Source organism: Bos indicus x Bos taurus, chromosome 2 (assembly GCF_003369695.1).
Source record: "Bos indicus x Bos taurus breed Angus x Brahman F1 hybrid chromosome 2, Bos_hybrid_MaternalHap_v2.0, whole genome shotgun sequence".
Taxonomy (NCBI): Eukaryota; Metazoa; Chordata; class Mammalia; order Artiodactyla; family Bovidae; genus Bos; species Bos indicus x Bos taurus.
In genome coordinates this window covers 131,483,364-131,505,913 of record NC_040077.1, presented here as the reverse complement: position 1 = coordinate 131,505,913, position 22,550 = coordinate 131,483,364, and the positions used below count along the sequence as shown (strand labels likewise).

The following is a 22,550-nucleotide window of genomic DNA, read 5'->3' as shown; positions in this document are numbered from 1 at the left end:
CTTTCCCATCCTATTTCTCTATATTTCATCTGACTAATGTCCATGGAAGATTCAAGCAGGTCATTAGGCCACAAAGGTAGCAATTTTTCTTCAAATGCTTTACATTTTGCAATACCCATGCAGGATCTGTTGCCCACCAATTTTGTGTAGCTGTTACCTATAAATTGACCATAGGATTTAGTAATTGTTATTGGATAAAGACTTGGGTGAAAGCTTATATACTGACAGTAAAGAAAAATGTCACAGACAAACGGACCACAAAAGACTATACAACACAAAACAGGTTAATATGGACTGTGTTAATAAGGATCATTTACTTCAAGCAAATGTCTCCAACCTATTACAACCGATTTAAGTTTACTCCTGATCTTACAAGAGAACACAAAGTAAAGAATATCAAGCAGAAAAGAACATTAAGGCTACAACAACCCCCTGCTCTACAAAACTGATAATTAGGTGAAAATAGATACCATCTATTTAATAATGATTTAATTCAGAAAAAGGTATCAGTGATCTGAAATTATAATTTGTTACACTGCATGGAATACACATGATCCACTGGATAAGATCTTACAGAGAAACACAAATGAACATTTTGGTCAACCCAACATCTATCTTTCATTTGTATAAATACGCATAATCATATTTAAACTATTCTTTAGAACTACATATACTGTTTAACTGTTTTATTATTTTAAAATTTTAGCCTCTTCTTCACCTTCACTATAATCCTGCTTCAAACCTAAGCTGAGTAATCACAGCTCAGCCTGCTCAGTAAGTGAAAGTCGCTCAATCCTGTCTGACTCTTTGCTACCCCATGGACTGCTAGCCTCCTCGGCTTATCCCCTGGGGCGGGATTCTCCAGGCAAGAATATTGGAGTGGGTTGCCATGCCCTCCCTCCAGGGGACCTTCCCAACCCAGGGATTGAACCAGGTCTCCCAAATTGCAGGCTGATTCTTTACCTTCTGCGCCACCAGGGAAGCCCAAGAATACTGGAGTGGGTAGCTTTTCCCTTCTCCAGAGGATCTTTCTGACCCAGGAATTGAATTGGGGTCTCCTGAATTGGAGGCAGATTTTTCACCCGCTGAGCTACCAGGGAAACCCAATCACAAAGTGAAATCCTTACAAAAAGGCTACAAAAAAACCAGAGTTCTCACTATAGTCAAGCTATCTAAACCAAGAAAGTTTTCTTAATGAGTTGAGAGTAATCTTGAAGGAATGCAGGGAGAGGGTGGAAGGTAAACTCTTTCCCAGTTTCTATGGCAGTGCTGTCTTCTCAAATTCTAGGCATGACCAGTAGGCTCCGCTTTCCTACCTATATCACTTTCTGTTAAGTTCAACTAAAGCCTTCTCTCCCCAATTCTGATTCAGATCCTAGCAAAAGAAAATCAGAGAGTCTATGGCCTCTGTTTTAACTACTCTTGTCATGTGATCACGTAAAATAAACACAGCAAAATTAGCCAGAAGAATTCATGCACAAAAAGGCAAGGTCAGATGAGAAGATTCCCTTAAAATAGGAAAACGGTATCTGATGATCACACAAGCTAATGAAAGTCAATGAATTATAGGAAAGTGATAAAGCTATGGAAGGAGGATAGTTTTTCCAAGTATTTTGGAATGACTAGGTGATGAAACCAAGTATTGAGGTTTCTAAAAGTTTCCTGTAAGTTTTCTAAAAGTTTCTAGAAGTTTTCAGGTGTGAAAGATAACCACCTACTAACGTTAGACGTAAGCTCTGAAAATGAACCTAAGGATAGTATGCTACTGCTGTTTACTCGCTCAGTTGTGGCCAATTCTTTTGCAACCCCTTGGACTGTGCCTGCCAGGCTCCTTTCCATGGGATTTCCCAGGCAAGAATACTGGATTGGGTTGCCATTTCCTTCTCCAGGGTATCTTCCTGACCTAGGGATCGAACCCCCATCTCCTGCACTGCAGGTGGATTCTTTAGCGCTGAGCCACTGGGGAAACTGTAAAGATAGTATACGTTTTTAAAATAAAAATTTTCTCGATGTTACTCTGAGTAATAATTAGATTTCATAAAGGCGAGGACTCTGTTTCTCTTATTCTATGCTGTATCACTAGTAGGATTACCTGATACAGAGAAACTAGTCCATAATGGTGTGCTGAATGAATTAACATGTTTAACCTTCAAATAAAAACTACACTTAAACTCAGTTAAAAAAAAAAAAACTAAAAGCTAAAAATACTTGCTATAGCAAATCTGAGTTGTTAAAAAAATTAACAGTGCTCATCAAACGTGATATTATAAAAACATGAACTTAGCAACGGCTCTCTTCCATTTAGTCTCTTTTAGGAAGCAGAGCAAGGTTTCTGATGTCCGCACAGGAGTATGCCATTTTCAAATACGCAAGACACAAACAGAATAAATCTATGATGAACTGCTTGAAATAAAAACTTGCCTTAATGGCCTCAGTTAGGATTGCATCCATCTTGGGACGTGGGGAGGAAGCCATCGGTGTTTGTTTCTGGGCCCTGGCTAGCTGGCTGGCAGAAAGGGTAGCCCAGGAAGGTATTGTTTTTTTCACTTTCTTCTCCTTTTCTTTAGACTGATCTTTCTCACTTTAAAACAAAGAATTATTATTATGCAAGATAAACTCTTCAGAAAGAAGTATAAAGTCAGAAAGAAGAAAAGACTGGTGAGAAATAAAAATCAATGTTTTAATTCATTTCCACACTGAAGTGATATGTAAAGTAAGCATTTTACAAAATAAAACATTTTTTAAAAACTGGGCACTTTAAATGAGCCAAAAAGGTGTGTTCTCTCAGGTGCACACAGGAGAGAGAAGTTATATAAACCAGAACTAGCACGAAGGGCCAGTACATAAAAGAAATGAGCATTTAAAAATGCATTCCAGTAACAGCTACAACAGACGCAATTCAGCACAGTGCGAAGAACTCAAGCTCTGAAGTCAGAAAACCTGAGTTTGAGTCTTAGCTCTAACATTTACTAGTTATGTGATCTTAGCAAGTGACCTGAGTCTCAGTCTCCCCATCTTAAAAGAGAAACATGATACAAAATACTTCACAAGGTGCTTCAAGAAATTATGAGATTATGTTTATACAAAGTTTTGTGAATCACAGAGCATTATACAAATTTTACTCTAAGTAATAATAAAAACATCCCATGCACCTAAAATACAGGGTAGCTGCTAAAATTCCACAAACATCACAAGTACGTATGATACTGGAATGAAGGATTAGAATTCCACCTAAAAGGTATAGTTATTTCTAAGGCATTCTTTATTTTAAAAGTAATTCCTCACTGTTCTCACCAATTATGAAAAGAAAATGCTACCAGCTGTCCTGCAAAAAATAATTTTAATTAAAAAAGAATCACCATTACACTGTACAGGTTATTGAGAGCAAATTCTGCTTTCAGATTCTCAAAGTCACCCTCCAACTGAATACTTCATCAAATATATACAGTTTTAGGTCACTCTAGCAATGTCCTGGTATAGATTAACGCTAACATAAACATGTAAAAATAACTCACGCCTGGCACAGAGGGAGAAATAAAATGATGAAGTATCTCCCAGGTCAGACTTTTAAAGTCACACTACATTTCTTACTGAAAACCGCGTTCTGAAGCCAAGAAGAATGAATTATACATTAGTCAAACCATTGTTCTAACTACTACAAATTCTAATAGGCCATACAACTACATCATAAGCCTATTTCAAAAGATAATTCCCCCCAAATTAAATCTAAATATCATGTATCCAGCATAAATTAACATTATACCACTTAAAAAAAAATCTGATCCATATTCCTTTATATAGTCTTCAATTATAAAAAGCAAGAAGGCTTAAGTCCTTACTCCTTTTTGGTTTCCTCAGAAGGCTTGTTTTCTTCCTTCTCTTCATTCTCAGGTTGCCCCTTTGGCTGCTCTGTCTCACTAGATGTAGCAGGTGGAGTTTCATTCTCTTGTTCCTCTACAGTAGAGATAGATTCTTCTGAACTTACATCTGGTTCTTAAAATAAACCAGTAAATCAGGTGAGTAGAATTGCATCAAGTAAATACATTAGAGCCTGAGTCAATAAAAGGATAAAAGCTCATCTCTTTAAACAGGTTAAGTCAAATGTTCCAAGTAACAGTTGTACTCTAAAATGAGTAAATGTCTATGAGTACTGTTTTTTTCCTTCGTATCATTCAAACTGTCTATATAATGGGTTGCCGATCCAAACCATTATGTGAGAAAAGGAAAAGGATCAGGAAATTATACAGCCAGTGAAACTCTTTTATCCCAAATCGAATCTCTTGATTGTTCTACTCCATAACATTAAGGATAAGACTTGTAATTAAGAAATTACCCATTTTATAGTTGAATAAGTATTAGTAAGGGAATAAATAATAAAAAATTAAAATGAAATTTTCAAGTCAAATGATTTGGGCAAGGGTAGAAATATGAGTGGGGGAATACTGAGGTCTGCAATTGCCTGTCAGTCTTTTCTCAGGAGGTCTCTTTGAGCAGCTACTATGAAACAGAATCCCAGGAAATGATTAAGCAGAGACTACGAAGGATGTCAGGGGCCAAAATCAGGCAAAAAGAAAAAAAGGATATGCTTGAAGAGTTTGGTCATTCAAATTACGTGAACTCATTACTAGCATAATGAAGACTTCTTTGGGGCCCTCACATAAGTATTTCCTTCTCTAGTGGGTCATCCTGACCCAGTGAGCGAACCCAAGTCTCCTGCATGGGCAGGTGGATTCTGAGCCACCAGTAAAGCTCAAATTTCAGGACAGTCAATTGTAATTTGTAAATCATCCTGGATTATGCTCTTCAACCAGACATGCAGATAAGTCAAAAATTCTCCTACATATGTTCAGCCAAAATCAAGGCTCTAGGATCAGATGTATCTGGATTCAATTTCAGAGCTTCTAATGTTCTAGTTCACATTATCTTGGGGCAAGTTCTTTGACACTTCTGAGTACTCTTACCTCACAGGGTTGTTATAAACATTGTATAAAATGGTTTAGGGAAAACCTGTAGGCCAGCACTTGTATACTGTGATTCCCAGCCTCCTTTGGCCTCTTCTGCTGCTTCTATAGCTGTTTGGCAAATACTAAGGCTAGAACTTTAACAATGGTATCTGGTGATACAGATAACTACAAAATATGTATTTTTTTAATCTTGATGCACCTTTTCCTGCCCTTTGTCTCAACTATTTGGCCTGCCTAACTGTCCCACCAAACTGGCTGTGTAACAACTGTCATGTTTACTGATTTTTCCATTGCCTTACTTTAAAAAATGGAAAAGCTCAGAGTGTATACTGAGCTTTCTCAAATGGTAAAGAATCAGCCTGCAATGCAGGAGAGCTGGGTTCGACCCCTGGGTGGGGACAACTCCCTGGAGACGGGCATGGCAACCCACTCCAGTATTCTTGCCTGGAGAACTCCACAGAATGAGGAGTCTGGCCAGCTATAGTCCATGGGGTCACCAAGAGTCAGACACAATTGGGCGACTAACACTTTCACTGTAACAACAGAGCTACAAATTAAATTTCACCTTATTTTCTCTTAAAAGTTTACAATTTAATAAAGGTTCAGGTGCTCAGCTGATAATGAGTATGTATTACATATGAGACATTATTTCCAACTCATTAAACTATTCTATCTTTTCAGATTTATAAAATTTAAAACATGAGTGAAGTCCAATCATTTTCATATACAAAATACTATATAAAAGGACAGAGATAAGACGGATAAACAGAACTTGTGAAGTCTTTTATTGGTCCTTTATAAATTCTTGGTTGACTTTCTTAATACCTCTTACATCTAAACACTCGTGTATTCTGAAAACTCGTGTTATCAGTGACTTCAGCTGGCTGTTAAATGCGGATTAAGGTAGGCCATCAAGTGGTTTATCCCAGTGCTGGACAAAATAACCTTCCCTCCAACTCACCAGCAACTATTTTTTTAAATATGCTAATTCCCTTGTCTCCTCACTGCCTTAGGCCAGAGTACCCAAGATGCTTATAGTATTCATCTGAGGATACTGAGCCAAAACTCAGGCTTAGCTGCAGCAGAGTATATCTCTGGTGCACCAATGATAAAGGCAACAAAGGTGCATGGTTTATTTTATTCATAATATATGCTGGTCAGCAAATATTCAGTTCTAATAGTTGTAACATGGGCAGCACCATGTGCTCAACCCTGGCAAAGAAGAGAGAGAAAAAGGTCACGAAAAGAACAAGAAAAGCAGTTACACTTGAAGAAAGGAGCACAAATACTCCAGATCGATAGTTCTACCTTTTTCTTGATTTACTATGTTTCCAGCTCTATCTGGCTAATCTTCTCTCCACCAACACCAAGGTTACAAACCAACACTTTAATCACCCATTTGCTCCCTTATGGCCTCCTCATGACTTCCAGTCGAGCCTTCCACCCAGTCTTCCTCCCCATGACACTGTATGCCCAGAAGCTACTACACTTTTGACCATTTCTGTTCTCTCCAACCATCTTTCTATTTTTAATTCTAAGAACATGAAATTTTTGCCTTCTAAAAATCTTCAGAGACAAGATGAAATTCTTTCTTTGCCCAGAGGGTCCAGAAATGACATACCAACTGGTACCACTTCTCTCTCTAAATGCTCCCCACAAACACTTACGTTCAAGGGAATTTATGGGACACTCTAACCTGGAGCAGAAACGCTGGCCTTTTTAAGCTGTCCACTGCTTTACTTTACCTGGCTTTTCTTCTACTCCTTCAGCGAGCTTGCTCTTGGGAGGAGTTTCCCGGGTAGAATTCACAGCTCGACGAATCGGCATGGTGTTATCTTCTACCTTCTAAGAAAAGAAATGGCCATAATCACACATGCAAAAACAATTTATCTCTTCTCTCTTTCTCAAGGGGGGCTAATTAGGTGTCAGAAGATGTAGGAGAATTCTTCAAGTCGACTCCAGGATCTGATGCAAATTACTTTTTAACAAGTTTTTTTGAAATGAAAATATGATTCTTAAGAAGTAGTTCTCAAAATGTTTTATTTTAGCTAGAATTTCAAATGGAAGTAAGTAATTATACTTGATTTGAAATAAATTTAGAAGCTTGGAGGTTTTCTCAGGAGTTTGAGGGATAAGGGAAGATGAAAAGAACTTTGTATCTACTTGATTTTTTTAGATTCATAACCCAGACTCCCCAAAGCAGAGGAAGGAACAGGTACCAAGAAGGACCCAGCAGGGCCTGAAGTCAGGGACTGATCCAAGAGTGAGCTTCAAGAATGTGTCAGCCCCTACCTCACCTAACTTGTCCGCGTGGATCAGCTGAGCTCCTACTATAAGTGGGAGTGCCTTAGGATGGACGAGTTCACCTTGAGACGTATCAGTCGCCATTTAAAATAATTTCTAGGCCCGAGTACAGGTTACACTCTGAAGCCTCTGCTGTTAACCACAAGGATTTTTCCTAATGGTTTCAGTGTGAAGCATCAACCTAAAGCACAGAAAAGACCTGGTGTGAAGATTATAGAAACAAAACTAAACTAAAACGTCTAAATTTAATATACATCCAAAGGGGGGAAAATTCACTATAAAACTTGTAAATGACAGATGACTTGGTCAATTATCATTCAGAAAGATAAAAATTACTATCAAAATACACACTGTGTAAAGCAGCGACTAAGACAAACGCACAAGCCACAGCAGCCGCTGCACCTTCCACATGAACAAAGGCAGCCAGGACAAGAAAGCTCATAAGACCCTAACCCCATCCTGTCTCCTGTTACTATCAGGAGCTTAGAACAGACTACAAGACCCAGAAAAGGTTCATCTATGTTTACTCAAGGATCATTTTACTAAAGAGAGAATGTTGTTAATGTTCTCAAAGGGGTCAGGAAACTTAACTGCAAACTTAACTCCATCTCCATCAGAGAAGTTATACAAGGACAAAAATACTGCTGAAGAACGTAACAGTCTAAAAGCCTCCAGACTCAGAAAAGCAAATTCAGACCATCACCTAAGAGATTAAGCATGCTTCTAAGACCTTAAGAACAAAATTAAATATTGAAAAATAAAATCTATGTAAGATCACTCAAATTTACCTAATCACTTAATACCCTCTGCTCCCCTTATCTCATCTGAGAATCAAGGACACTTTATAATAAAAATTTCTCAAAAAGAAAAGAAAATGATCAGTCAGGTGTTTAGATCTTTGTGCTAATGAACATTAATGAAGAACTGGGCAAGAGGAGACTACTCATTCAACTTCTGCTTTAGGCTCTAAACTTGTCTAGGAATTTAAGAGCTTTCAATTTGTCAGGTAATAGTTATTAACTGTTACAAAGACTACTTAAAATGCTCATATAGAAATTTATGTCAAAAACTATAAAACACAGAAATAAAAACAGTTGTTTTGGCGGGGCTTTGTGACAACCTAGAGGGGTGGGATGGGGTGGGAGGTGGCAGGGAAGCTCAAGAGGGAGGGGACATATGCATACCTATGGCCGATCCATGATGATGTACGGCAGAAACCAACACAATATTGCAATTATCCTTTAATTAAAAATAAATAAATTTAATAAAAATAAATATACTTGCAAAAAAATTTTTGTTTTCTAATCAAAATGGACTTAAGGGCATTATTTAGGTTTGTGAAAGCTAAAAGTCTACCTTGGAAAAATTTCAATACATAAACTTGCTTCCTCATCCAACTAGCACTTACACAGTAATATACTTTCCTTGATTAAAAAAAAAAAACACAAATCTGATAATTCTACAGGTAAATACCATTCATAAGCACAATTTCACCATCAGGTTATTCTTGGTAAAGTGATACTGCTAATTCATCTTTCTTAACCCATGATAATACTAGCTAGGCTGAAAATGATACTGAGAAATTAACAAAACCTTCAAGAGTCTCTTTTCATAGAACATCTTTTAAAAGAATATATGTTCTCTCTGTAAATAAAACACTAAAAAAATATCAAAACATTTCCAGTCAACTCTATATTTACTAATTGCTCAAAATTAAAACAAATTTTAGGGAGTGGGGGTGCAAAGAAATTATTCTCAATGCCAAAATGATAAAATTGACCAAAACCAGGGCAACAAGTACATGGCCCATCGACACCCGACATCATTGACCCGAGGACAAGAATATCAGTTTAAATTAGGTCTGGTAAGTATGCCCAGGTTGGAATAACTGAAAAATAAGTTGCTTTGCCAAGCTTCCTGAATGCACCCACCACAGTAACAGATCCTGACACTCTCCTGCTTAAACCTCCCCATCACTCTCCTCTCTTGAGTCCAGACACACAGACCTTCTGGTCCTCAGTGTGTGTTCTGCACATGCTGTGTTCTCACTCTGACATTCTTTCCCTGGATATTTCAATCAGGTTCAGCACAGTGTCCCCCTCAGAAAGCCCTCCTATCCTTCTTTTTCTTCTTCAGGTTTCTTCACAGCATTTAACACCACTTATAACTCAATATATGTCTGTTTGCTTGTTTATTATGTGTCTCTCCCAGCAGAATGTAAGTACTACAAGGGCTAGAACTAATTCATCACTGCATCCCCAGTACCTAGAAGCATGCCCAACATACAGTGGGTGCAGCATAAATACTGGGGGGAGGGCTTCCTTGGTGGTCCAGTGGTTAAGAATCTGCCCTGCAATGCAAGGACACTGGTTCAATCCCTGGTCCTAGAAGATCCCACATGCTGCAGAGCAACTAAGCCACGACTACTGAGTCCACATGCCTAGAACTGGCGCTCCGCAACAAGAGAAGTCACCACCATGAGAAAGCCCGCACCCGGCAACAAAAATCCTGTGCGGCCAAAAATAAATTAAAAAACAAACCAACCAACCAACCGCAGGGCAAATGTTGAATGAACAATGACACCTGGCAGTACTTATTTCTATGTTCAACATGTGTAAAAAACACTTAAAAAATAAAAATTTAAAACAATATAAACATTAAGAAATGTTTGCCTCAGCTCTGAATTTCCTTAATAAAGGCCATGTAGCTTAAGGCTCTCTTTATAATAGGTTGGTTAATGACTTATTTCCTCAGTTCATGGTTCATCACAGAGCTGACAAAACTATCTGGATGGTTAACTTAAAACTACCTTAACAAGTACCTATTAACTGTTGATGCTGCGCTTCTGAATGATCAGACTTTTAGACTGCCGCACTTGTTCCCTGACAGAGATCTTATCTGGCTGGTTCACTGCCCTATACTTCCTGCCCAAGAAACATACTAGGCTCCAAACAGGTGCTCTACAAATATTTGTTCAAGTGAAAGAATGAACGAAACTTGAGTAAGTTTTTCATTTGGGTTCTTATGTGACAAACCAATCTCAGTTTACCTGTGGTGTGTGTGGACTTCCTGTGGTCATGAATCTGTTTTTGTTTTTTAAGTATAATGTCAGATGAACAATACAAAGATCTGCTTTTTTCAAGGGAAGTGCTAAGCTGTTTAAATACAGGCAATAAAGAAAAGGTTGTAAAAGTAGAAAGTCTATAATTTCAGAGTTTTAATTTACTTTCTCTACCTTAAGTGCAAGCACTAGAAAAATAAGCAGGAGTTCAACAATGTATTTCAGTTTTCTGATATCCTTGAAAACATGCATTTTAGGGAAAGTACTATTATTTCATATTTTACCATAAAATGTCTGCCAATACCTTACGTATTATAATGTCATTAGCCTTGCACTGATTACACTAAATTGTTCCCAATCTAAAGTCTTTCACTATATTCAGACTTACGGAGTAATGTCACAAAACGTATGCCTATAATTTGCTGGAAACTTTTTTCCCCACTTTTGTATTTCAAATAAATCAGTATTACTTAATTAGTATTTGTCTCGGACACAGATGCTCTGGACACTACAGGTACCTCCTCCTAAGATAAGGACGATCTAACTGGCTGAAGAGTGAGCGTTTTCATCTATACACGAAGAGTTCAGGACGCTTCCTCCCAACATATCGCCCTCAATCTTCCAATTCGACAAGGCCAAAATTACCCTCTAAAAATGTTACTTCTACTCTGAAACACGCTGCACTAAATTTTCTGAAAAGAGCAATGAATTTAAAACTTCGTTAACAGCTTCACGCCTATACCAGACTAAACAAATCTTCCAAACTAGCCACGTCTAGCGTCACTCTAAGACAAGTCAGCTTGTCCGTGAAGCCCCAGGGGAATTCCCAGCTGCACTTCGAACCAGACTGTCACTTTTTAATGTAACGTAAGGTCAGGAAGCATAAGCGCAGAAAGAAAAGGTACACATGGAAAGAGGGGTCAAGTTCACCTTGGCCGTTCTCTGTGCGGGGGGACTGTCCCTCAAAGAGGTGTTTCAATCATAGTGTTAGTCGCTCTGTCGTGGCGGACTCTTTGCGACCCCATGGACTGCAGCCCACCAGGCTCCACTGCCCATGAGATTTTCCAGACAAGGATACTGGAGTGGGTTGCCATTTCCTTCTCCAGGCGATCGAACCCAGGGATCGAACCCGGGTCTCCTGCACTGAAGGCAGATTCTTTACCAACTGAGCTACAAGGGAAGCCCTGTTTCGATCATAGACAAGCGGTCAATAATTAAAAAAACAAAAAACCCTTTGATCTGGGGCTCTCACTTCACCCCTCCTACCTCCAGCTCTTTACAAATGCCCCTACTCACAGGCTTGACTATATTAACTAAATCCACCTCGTCTACAGAGCAGTGAGTCACAAGCTCGACGAAAGCCATGGGAACGGGGGTAAAAACGAAAGCTGAGTCCCGGGTGGCGGCGGCGGCAGCAGCAGCAGCAGCAGCGGCGGCGGCGGCGGCTTTTCAGGGGCGCGAACAGCTGACTCCGCGCCGGGCCCGAAAACCCGGGCGGAAAGACCAGCAGACAAAGGCGGGGAGCGCCGAGCACAAGGCGGGGGGTGGGGGAGAGGAGAGCGGAGCCGGGATGAAGGCGGCGAGGCAAAGGGCGGCGGGCTCAGCGCGAGCTCCGGCTCCGGAAGGCCGACGCCGCGACCCGGGCAGCGCCCGCCCGCCCGCGCGCGCGCCACGCAGGAGGCGGCGGACCGCGAGCACCAGCCCCCCGCGCACTCACCGCTGGGAGCTCCGTAATGGCGGCAGCGGCGGCGAGGGCGGGGACCCCGGGAGGGTGGTGGGGGGGGCGGGTCCGCCACAGCCAGTCACCGCCGCCGGCATCTTTCGAACCGGCTCCGAAAACCTCTGAGGGAGTGGGGTGAGGGGGGAGGGCGGGGGCCCGCCGCGCGCCTCGGGAGCATGCGCGAGCCCTTAGCCAATCAGAGCCGGGCGGGAGGACGCCGGCGCAGGCGCGCTGCGAGGCAAGGCCCGCGATCAGGGAAGCGCTCCCTCACCTCCCCCCCGGTCCAAACAAAACAAGGGCGGGAGCGCGCGCGCGCCACAAGGCCCCGGAGGCGGCTTCCACCAGAAGGGCAGGGGGCTCGGTTCACAGCGGGGGGAGGGGAAGAGGGGGCGGAGCGGCCGGGGCAGGCAGACAAAAAAAAAATAAAAGGCGCCACCTCCGGGGACGCCAGCGCCCCGCCCCCCTCCTCTCAGGGAGCGGCGTCGGCGCCCCGGGCGAGCGGTCTCTCCGCCCGCCTTCGGGGTCCAGCGGGCCTGCGCCCGCTGCCCGCCCGCCCGTTCCGTCCCGCGTTACCTCTGCGCTCCCCCCTTCCTGGCGCCCGCGTGCTGCGAGGCTTCTCGGCTCCGCTCCCGCTGCCGCTCGCCGCCTCCGCCACCGCTGTCCTCCAGGCCCAGCCGCCGAGCTCTGCCGCCCCGCCCCCCTGCTCGCGGCCCCGCGCGCGCGCCCATCCCTCACGCCGGCCCCGCCCCCTCCCCTGCGCGCGCCGGCGGCCGCGCCCCCAACAGCCCGCGGGCGCGGAGGGAGCGCGCGAGACTCGCCTCCCCTTGGTCGGGCACGCGGGGGCGCGAGAAGGCGGGCGGGGCCGGCGCGGGGGACGCCGGGGCGGCGCTGAGTGTCCCCGCGCCTGCCGCCGGCGCCTCTCGGGTGGCTCCAGTCGTCTTGGCTGTGGCTTCGGTGTCCTCGGGTTCCGTCCCTGAGTTTCCACTTCGGCTCCCCGTCTGCCTTTGGAGGGGGTTGGCCTTTCCCGCTCCCGAGTTGAGCACAAGAACGACCCCCTTCTTTGAAGACGACGAAATGATTAGAAACCCAGAGAGCGGAGAGTGTGCAGTTACCTCACGTTCGTTCCTATGAAGTCTCCTCACAGAACGCAGGAACGCCTCAGGAAAAGAACTGTAGAAGTTGCTTTTCTAGTCAATGAAGGGGTCTTCCCGGGCTCCCTCATCCACATATGCAGGGAGTGTCCTCAAGAAGGAAACGTCGGGATTGGAAAGGGAATTCCCTTCGAATTGTCATCTTTACGTTAGTTACCAGCATGTTTAGGCTATGTACGTTACTGCTGAAAAACGTTATAACTTTTTCAAAGTCGATTTTGGGAAAATTCGATGTATCTAAACTAGGTGTTTTGTCGGGGGTAGAGGGGGCTTGGTTCCTGAATACACGGAGAAATAGTAAACTACAATAGCCTCGAGGCTCAGAACAGTGTGAGAAGCAGTCGAATGCGGGTACCTGTCCTAAAGATTTTATTATCAAACCATTTTAAGCACTTCATAAGCCAGTCCTCAGGCTCTGGCGTTGCCATGAGCACTTTAACTGTCTCACCAGCTTTCCCACTCCATCCGTCCCAAAGTCAGCTATATAAAAATGTCACCACAACCACAAATTCCTTACAAGGTGAGTGTTACCATTAATGTCCCAATGGCATTACCAATGCCCCGGCATCCTGGTGTCCCATTAAACGTGTTCACAAGGAGTTGGGTTCATCTCATCACCGTTTCTATCTTTTGTCTCCTTTAAAAAGACTCTTCTATTTTTATGTATTTGCTTAAAACATACTTTTTCCCGAAAATGTCCTTTCCCCCATCTCAGACAAGGAGCTGACACAGATAAGAGCAAACTAGATTCCACCTTTACACAGATTTTTTGCTTCACACACACACAACTTACTCTGTTCTTTAGAACAGAGGCAATTCTTCGTGTGCACAGAGGTATTTGCACACACGCCACCCCCACCCCCCAGCTAGGCACTAAAGCTACCATTTCCTTAAGTCTGAATGTGTTTTTTCACTTAAAAAAAGGACTTGAAGTTTTTATTGGACACGTATATTGCTTGAGGCATTTTACCTCTGCTAAATGTAACATCTGGTCGGTTTTGATTTTTATGCTTAGCCGCATCTGAGTTAAGATTCCATGGGGGTATGGTTTTATAGTTTATCTCATTTGGTTTTCTTTAAGCTATACTAGTAAAAACATCATTCATTTTTTTTTGTTGAGAACAGAGTTACATGATGATTTTTGTACCCTTTACTTAAGCTGTTAGGCTGTCTGACATTCTGCACTGGAGGGAACATAAACTTTGGCAAGTTGAAGAGCAGCTTTGTTCTCATGGAGTGAGTGTGTGGAGGTTATGATCAGAGCATCAGTTAGACCCTCTTGCAAGAAGAGACCTCTCACACTGAAATCAAAATCCCTGAAGTTAGCACCATTCATTTCTTTTAAGCTTCACTCTCTTCTAAAATATTTAAAATGTTAATATCAAGGAGAGCTAACATATAGGCCTCAAACTGATAATTGAGAATTCATTGTTTTAACCTCTGAACTTGAAATATAAAGCTTTCCATTGCATAGTCAGGGCTCAGAAGTGTAAGAACTCTGCGTAGAGGAGGAGCTCCTAGGAGAAAGAAAAGGAGTAATTGTGCTGTTTTCTGTGATGACTTCACACTTCCCAGGGCCATCAAGGTTAGAGGAATGACTCAGGAGTCCCAGAATCATGAGGAAATGTAGGATTTTGTGAACTAGAAAAGCCCCAAAATGCAATTGCAGCATCTCTGCTGCTGCTAAGTCGCTTCAGTCGTGTCCGACTCTGTGCGACCCCATAGATGGCAGCCCACCAGGCTCCCCCGTCCCTGGGATTCTCCAGGCAAGAACACTGGAGTGGGTTGCCATTTCCTGCTCCAATGCGTGAAAGTGAAAAGTGAAAGTCAAGTTGGTCGTGTCTGACTCTTCGCGACTCCATGGACTGCAGCCCACCAGGCTCCTCCGCCCATGGGATTCTCCAGGCGAGAGTACTGGAGTGGGGTGCCATTGCCTTCTCCGGCAGCATCTCTAGTTTTTGACAAAAACATCCATTTTTTCAGACGCCAAGTCCCTGTTGAAACTTTAGCAAGTTTTGCAGACTTCATGGCCTGTTGTCAACGCAATAGATTTTTTTTTTTTTTTTTGCTATTCTTCACTAAGTGATACTTAAGTCTGTTAGGCTAAAAGGTTGTGTTTTGTATAGAAAAACAAAATAATGTGACTTTGGAGATTTAGGCATAAGGATAGAAGTTGAAGCAATTTCAGGTTCCAGGAATATTCCAGACCAGAGCTATGACACTGCCTCATGAGGTTGAGCGTGAAGGATACATCCACCATTTTACTCACATTCTACTGTGTGTTAAAACAGACGTTTGAAGAATAATTCTTGATTGTCTGGTGGGAAGAGATGTTTCTGTTCCTAGCAAGTCTGTCTTTATTTTCCCCACAAATCAAGGCCAATTCTGTAATTTCACACAGAAGTAACCAAAAGCCTGGCTGGAGATTGGTTCCTTAAGAAGGTACGGTTCTAGTAGGACTTGGGGTCACTTGACTTTTCTGGTTTCCAGCCAGGAAGACTGGAAATGACTCTCAAATTTGGTTGCAGCTTGAAAAGGGATGGCAAAAGAACAATTTATACTATTAGGCCAAAAAAAACACACAAAAAACCATGGAGGCTGATAAAACATTTAATATCACTTCACCACTGCTACGCCTTTAATGGTTTTTCTCTTTTATTATTTATTTCCTGAGGCCAAGTTTAGAGAGTTTAGGCCAAGTTTACTTATCCCTGGTTTAGAGATAAGTAACAACCCTGGATGTGAGTCTGAATGAACTCCAGGAGCTGGTGATGGACAGGGAGGGCTGGTGTGCTGCGATTCATGGGGTCACAAAGAGTCAGACACGACTGAGCGACTGAACTGAACAACCGTGGATCCTCCTCTGCCAGTGCTGCACTTTATTCTACTCCTGGTGACAATAATTTTAACTCTATTCATCCTAGTAGTCATCAAAATGAAACACTTCTTTCTAAACTTTGAAAAATTCTGAGTCTAAAATATGTCTGATCCCAATTGTTTTGGATAAAGGATCATATATCAGAATATACAAACCAAATAAAACTTTACAAAATAACATTTACCCTCATAAGTTCTCCCCCCATATGTGTGTGTGTGTGTGTATAATATATATATTTACAATGCTGGATGAAATCCATTAATTTTGCCATTCACAGTTTGAGAGCCTCTGTCCCAGATGTCATTAGCCCTCTGGTGTTAAATTGGAGTCAATGTTTCTAGCTCCTTGAAGAGATCTGAAAAGTGTTAATGCCAAGAGTTTACTATCATTTTGAGGAGGGTAAGTTTTAAAAGCTGTCCTTTAAAGTTTGAAGTGGCTGATATATTGGCTAAAGTTACAATTCAGTCTTCAAAGTAACAAAAACTCTTGGGAATGTCATTACAGGTGGCTAATCAAGGTCCTTAAGGCACTTGGTCCTGCATCTCTTAGGGAAAGAAACAGGATTTGCTTTCAAGTCCGGCTCATGTCAGTTTTTGGGAACTGTATGTGTTGAACCATCCTTCCCCCTCTTTTAAACACCAGAAGCAAGAAAACCACATTTTAGACATTATAAGGACAGTCTTGATTTGCCAAACTTAACTAAAAATCAAAATATATCCAGTGTTGACAGTTAATATGAAGCAAATTTGCCAACAGTACTGTTTTCTCCCTCTACAACTACTTTGTGACTCTTAAGGGCAAATCTTACTTGCAGGAAGATGAGGGGAACCAGGCCTGTGACGGTGGCAGGAGATTAAGTGACAGATCAGCGACAACCAGGGTTGTGGACTTTCGTGGTTTACCGGCCGCGAGGAGGTTGAGTTAGTGTGAGGCAGGACCTTCAGTGTTTAAACCAGGCTAGTCCCACCCAGCAAAATGAGTTCGTCACCATAACACATCTTTCCTTCATGGTTATGGGGAAGTTTGAGCGAGTTTCTTTAAAGAGAAAGATTTCCCCTCCAATAAAAACCCAGTAATTTAAAGGAAGACACGAATAAAAATTTGTGATTGGAGACAAAAGATATTTTTAAAAGAATCATTAAATTGGACCTGTTTGTTAAAAAACAAAATAAAACTGGAGTCCCAAAAAAATGGTGACAGAAAGGATCTTTCCCTGTTATAAAACAAAGTGAAACTGCCAGTGGTGAGAAAATGAAGTTTTTTCAAAAAGGGAAAATACCGTAAAACACTGGCTTTGAATATTCCAGAAATACTTGCAGCAAGGTTGTCAAAGTTTCAGCCCGAAGTTTGGAAAGAGCAGCATGTCAAGATTGAGACTCAGATTGTTAGTTCAACTTTTAAAATTTAAATTTTGATTTATCAGTGATGTCTTTGTTCTTCCCAACAGAAAAAACATTTTGACCAAAAAGGCATAAATTTCAAATGTTCAAATTTGACATTTTTGTGTCTCTGCTTTACACTCTACTTGAATGAGTCTATGATAATTTTTAAAATCCTGAGATTTAGTCTAACCAGCTAGCATAGCTGTCTCTTTATCCAAAGTAGTTAGCATCTCCAACATTAGGAACAAGGGCAGAGCTGTATATGACATCATACGCATTTTTTCCAGAATGTATTTTTAAGTACTTGGTATTTTTAGTAGTTTGTTATGGTTTTATAGCAAAAACTAGTTATTTTTTCTTTCTGTCATAGGTAGGGCAATGTGTAACTTGCAAAGGATACCATTAATTTATGGCCCCAAAAGATGTTTTACCTTTTTTTCAATGCCTTTCTTATTGAATCCTCAGAAAAGTGGAAAGTAAAAGCTGCTAAATCTCCTATTTGTTATCTGTCAAAAGAGAAGCCTGAGACTTCAGGGCATCCTAGGGAAAACACAACAATTAAAAAAAAAATTTGAACTACACAACAGTAGAGAAACACGGATGGGCAAACCATGATCTACAGTTAAGGACTGTAGTGCAATTTTGTATGTGGCTATGACTAGGGTTCGCTTCTGTCGTGTCCGACTCTGTGCGACCCCATGGACTGCAGCCTACCAGGCTCCTCCGTCCATGGGACTTTCCAGGCAAGAGTACTGGAGTGGGTTGCCATTGCCTTCTCCTTATGACTAGGGTTGTAGAATGTGATAGAAAGAGAACTTTGGACACAGGGAGGACAGGCCCCAGATGATCCAGGAAGAATGCTGGGGGCTTTATCTTTCCTTTAATTAATCCTCAAAACAACCTTACTGAGGTGGATCGTGTTTACAGATGAGGAAACAACCCAGGCAGGGTTGCAATAAAGACTCTATATTTTTCCAATTCCAATACTCCAATGAATATCCACTATACCATTTTCCCAAGTGTAGAATAAAGACTTCTGGTGGTGATAGAGAATATATTTGGGAAATCACTGCCTTCCAAAAAACCCGGTTTGTGAGTCTCAGCGCTGACGCTTGCTAGGTACAAAACTTCTGTGGCATTTAGATCCCTACTGTTGAAAGCAAGCAGTACCAACTTACATATGTACCAGAGGGCTAGTGCAAAGACTGAATTAGATGACACCAAGTCATGCAGATGTAGAAAGGGCTTAGTATTTTTGTATTACAGACGAGAAAGCAAAGCCTAAATGTTTTCATGACATTGTACAGGAGACAGTGATCAAGACCATCCCCAAGAAAAAGAAATGCAAAAGGGCAAAATGCTTGTCTGAGGAGGTCTTAAAATAGCTGAGAAAAGAAGAGAAGATAAAAGCAAGGGAGAAAAGGAAAGATACACCCATTTGAATGCAGAGTTCCAAATAATAGCAGGGAGAGATAAGAAAGCCTTCCTCAGTGATCAAGGCAAAGAAATAGAGGAGAACAATAGAATGGGAAAGACTAGAGATCTCTTCAAGAAAATTAGAGATACCAAGGGAACATTTCATGCAAAGATGGGCTCTATCTCTAGGACAGAATTGGTATGGACTTAACAGAAGAAAAAGATATTAAGAATAGGTGGCAAGAACACATAGAACTGTACAAAAAAGATCTTCACGACCCAGATAATCACAATGGTGTGATCACTCACCTAGAGCCAGACAGCCTGCAATGGGAAGTCAAGTGGGCCTTAAGAAGCATCACTGTCAGTCTTATGGACTCTGTGGGAGAGGGAGAGGGTGGGAAGATTTGGGAGAATAGCAGTGAAACATGTATAATATCATGTATGAAATGAGTCGCCAGTCCAGGTTCGATGCACGGTACTGGATGCTTGGGGCTGGTGCACTGGGACGACCCAGAGAGAGGGTATGGGGAGGGAGGAGGGAGGAGGGTTCAGGATAGGGAACACAGGTATACCTGTGGCAGATTCATTTCAATATTTGGCAAAACTAATACAATATTGTAAAGTTTAAAAATAAAATAAAATTAAAAAAAAAAAAAAAAAAAAGCATCACTATGAACAAAGCTAGTGTAGGTGATGGAATTCCAGTTGAACTATTTCAAATCCTGAAAGATAATGCTGTGAAAGTGCTGCACTCGATGCCAGCAAATTTGGAAAACTCAGCAGTGGCCCCAGGACTGGAAAAGGTCAGTTTTCATTCCAATCCCAAAGAATGTTCAAACTACCACACAATTGCACTCATCTCACATGCCAGCAAAGTAATGCTCAAAATTCTCCAAGCCAGGCTTCAACAGTACATGAACCGTGAACTTCCAGATGTTCAAGATGGATGTATAAAAGGCAGAGGAACCAGAGATCAAATTGCCAACATCCGTTGGATCATCCAAAAAGCTAAAGAGTTCCAGAAAAACATCTGGTTTATTGACTACACCAAAGCCTTTGACTGTGTGGATCACAACAAACTGTGGAAAACTAGACCACCTTATCTACCTCCTGAGAAATCTGAATGCAGGTTAAGAAGCAACAGTTAGAACTGGACATGGAACAACAGACTGGTTCCAAATTGGAAAAGGAGTACGTCAAGGCTGTATATTGTCACCCTGCTTATTTAACTTATATGCAGAGTACATCATGAGAAACGCTGGGCTGGAAGAAGCAGAAGCCGGAATCAAGATTGCTGGGAGAAATATCAATAACCTCAGATATGCAGATGACACCACCCTTATGGCAGAAAGCGAAGAACTAAAGAGCCTCTTGATGAAAGTGAAAGAGGAGAGTGAAAAAGCTCGCTTAAAGCTCAACATTCAGAAAACTTAAGATCATGGCATGTGGTCCCATCACTTCATGGCAAATAGATGGGGAAACAATGGAAACAGTGACAGACTTTATTTCTGAGGGGCTCCAAAATCACTGCAGATGGTGATTTCAGCCATGAAATTAAAAGACGCTTACTCCTTGGAAGGAAAGTTATGATCAACCTAGACACCATATTAAAAAGCAGAGACATTACTTTGCCAACAAAGGTCCGTCTAGTCAAAGGTATGGTTTTTCCAGTAGTCATGTATGGATGTGAGGGTTGGACTGTGAAGAAAGCTGAGTGCCGAAGAATTGATGCTTTTGAACTGTGGTGTTGGAGAAGATTCTTGAGAGTCCCTTGGACTGCAAGGAGATCCAACCAGTCCATCCTAAAGGATTCAGTCCTGAATATTCATTGGAAGGACTGATGCTGAAGTTGAAACGCCAATAATTTGGCCACCTGATGCGAAGAACTGACTCACTGGAAAAGACCCTGATGCTTGGCAATTTGAGGGCAGGAGAAGGGGATGACAGAGGATGAGACGGTTGGATGGTATCACTGACTCGATGGACATGAGTTTGAGCAAGCTCCAGGAGTCGGTGATGGACAGGGAAGCCTGGTGTGCTGCAGTCCCTGGGGTTGCAAAGAGTCAGACACGACTAAGCGAATGAACTGAACTGAAATGTTTTACAAATAGCAGTTATTTTTAATTAGCTTTTGGTGAAGAGCTTTGTAAACTGGCAGGGATACAAAGTGTTCCTTAGGCGGTAGTTCTCAAACTTCAGTGTGCCTGAGAGCTTGTTAAACGTTTCTTGGGCTCCTTCCATTCCTTCAGATTCTGATTTAGTAGGTTAGGGTCTGTGTATGGGCATTTCTGACGTGCTCACAGTTGATACTGATTCTGCCAGTCTAAGGTCCATACTTTCAATGACCTTAATCTTAGATATGGGCTTCCCTGGTGGCTCAGCAGTAAAGAATCTGCCTGCAATGCAGGAGACCTGGGTTTGATCCCTGGGTCAGGAAGATCCTTTGGAGGGGGGCCCACTCTAAGTACTCCTGCCTGTAAAATCTAATGGACAGAGGAGCCTGGTGGGCTACAGTCCATAGAGTCACACAGAGTCAGACACGACTGAAGTGCCTGAACAATGGCAGCAGCAGCAACCTTAAACTGCTTTCCAAAGAGCCAGAAGCTAGTCCAGTCCGCCGTGTTGCTAAATTTTGGGGCTGTGGATCATTAAATGATGAAAAACTACTGCCATTCTTAAGTGAGAACTTATTTTTAAAAAAAGAAAGCAAGCACACGCACAAACCAGTGATGGTAGGTCTCCAGCAAATGCTACTGAATTGATAGTATAAGGCAATTTTCAAAAAGTACTTTTCATCCTTTAGTCCAGAAAGTGTTTGTCTGGATTAATTTGTCATAGGTCATGTTCAAATTCTACTTTTGCGTGTGAGAATGAACTCTCACCATCCCTGGCACTCTTGCTTCATTTTTCAAATATACCCTGCATCTCCTTTGCACTCATGATTTTGTCTACTTGAACCCATCCCATAACGGTTTAATTCTTTAGACTTCTCAGTTTAAAATTCTCTTCCTAAAGGAAGCATACCCCAAGCCCCTGGTTTATACAGGGCGCCCATTACCTGCTTCCATAGCTCTGTATTTTCAAAACATGTGCCATTTGTGATGCCACACTTGTGTGTCCAACCAACACCTTGCAGTTGAAAAATATGTTTTAAAAACTTGAAAATATAAGTTGTTCTCTAAACTATTTGGCAGATCAGGTTATTTTCACTATTCCACAGTGATCTCATATTAGAGTCACCTAGGTAACTTAAAAACAAAACGATGCCAAGGTTTCATCTCCAGAAATTCAGAAACAACTGCCCTGAGGTTGAGTCCCAAGATTTGTACTTTTGAAAACTCCCAGGTGAATCTACCATGCAGCAGTGCTGAGCCACAGCACTCGACGTTCTAGGAAGCAGTTAGATAGGAGTGCTGGTGGAGGTTTGCCAAAGATGGTTTCCTAGGACCTGGTCAGAAGACATATTATCAGTAAGAGGTAAATGTAACAGAAGAGTCAGAAAGGAAATCACTGCTAGAACAAGTTCAAGTGTTGGATAGTCATTTGTTTAGAAAATTTCAGAAAATCTTGATAGTCTTATTGTTGTTCAGTCATGTCCAACCCCATGGACCACAGCCCGCTAGGCTTCCCTGTTCTTCACCATCTCCTGGAGCTTGCTCAAATTCATGTCC

At 41.9% G+C, this 22,550-nt stretch overlaps 1 protein-coding gene across 5 annotated transcripts in view; it reads right to left on the bottom strand.

Moving 5' to 3' along the window:
• HP1BP3 (heterochromatin protein 1 binding protein 3) overlaps nucleotides 1-12,752 on the bottom strand; it is a 36,707-nt gene extending 23,955 nt beyond the window's left edge. The window contains exons 1-6 of one of the 5 annotated variants that reach the window (XM_027521434.1): nucleotides 12,623-12,752; nucleotides 8,453-8,507; nucleotides 7,257-7,449; nucleotides 6,710-6,809; nucleotides 3,840-3,993; nucleotides 2,422-2,581 (exon numbers count right to left, since the gene is read on the bottom strand). In XM_027521434.1, the coding sequence (XP_027377235.1) occupies nucleotides 2,422-2,581; nucleotides 3,840-3,993; nucleotides 6,710-6,809; nucleotides 7,257-7,352 (510 nt within the window). In that variant the 5' untranslated portion in view covers nucleotides 7,353-7,449; nucleotides 8,453-8,507; nucleotides 12,623-12,752. Of the gene's footprint in view, nucleotides 1-2,421; nucleotides 2,582-3,839; nucleotides 3,994-6,709; nucleotides 6,810-7,256; nucleotides 7,450-8,452; nucleotides 8,508-12,046; nucleotides 12,219-12,622 lie in introns of those variants that run through there. The other 4 variants (XM_027521462.1, XM_027521426.1, XM_027521454.1 and 1 more) reach the window with 4 other exon arrangements.
• Nucleotides 12,753-22,550: the final 9,798 nt, after the last annotated feature.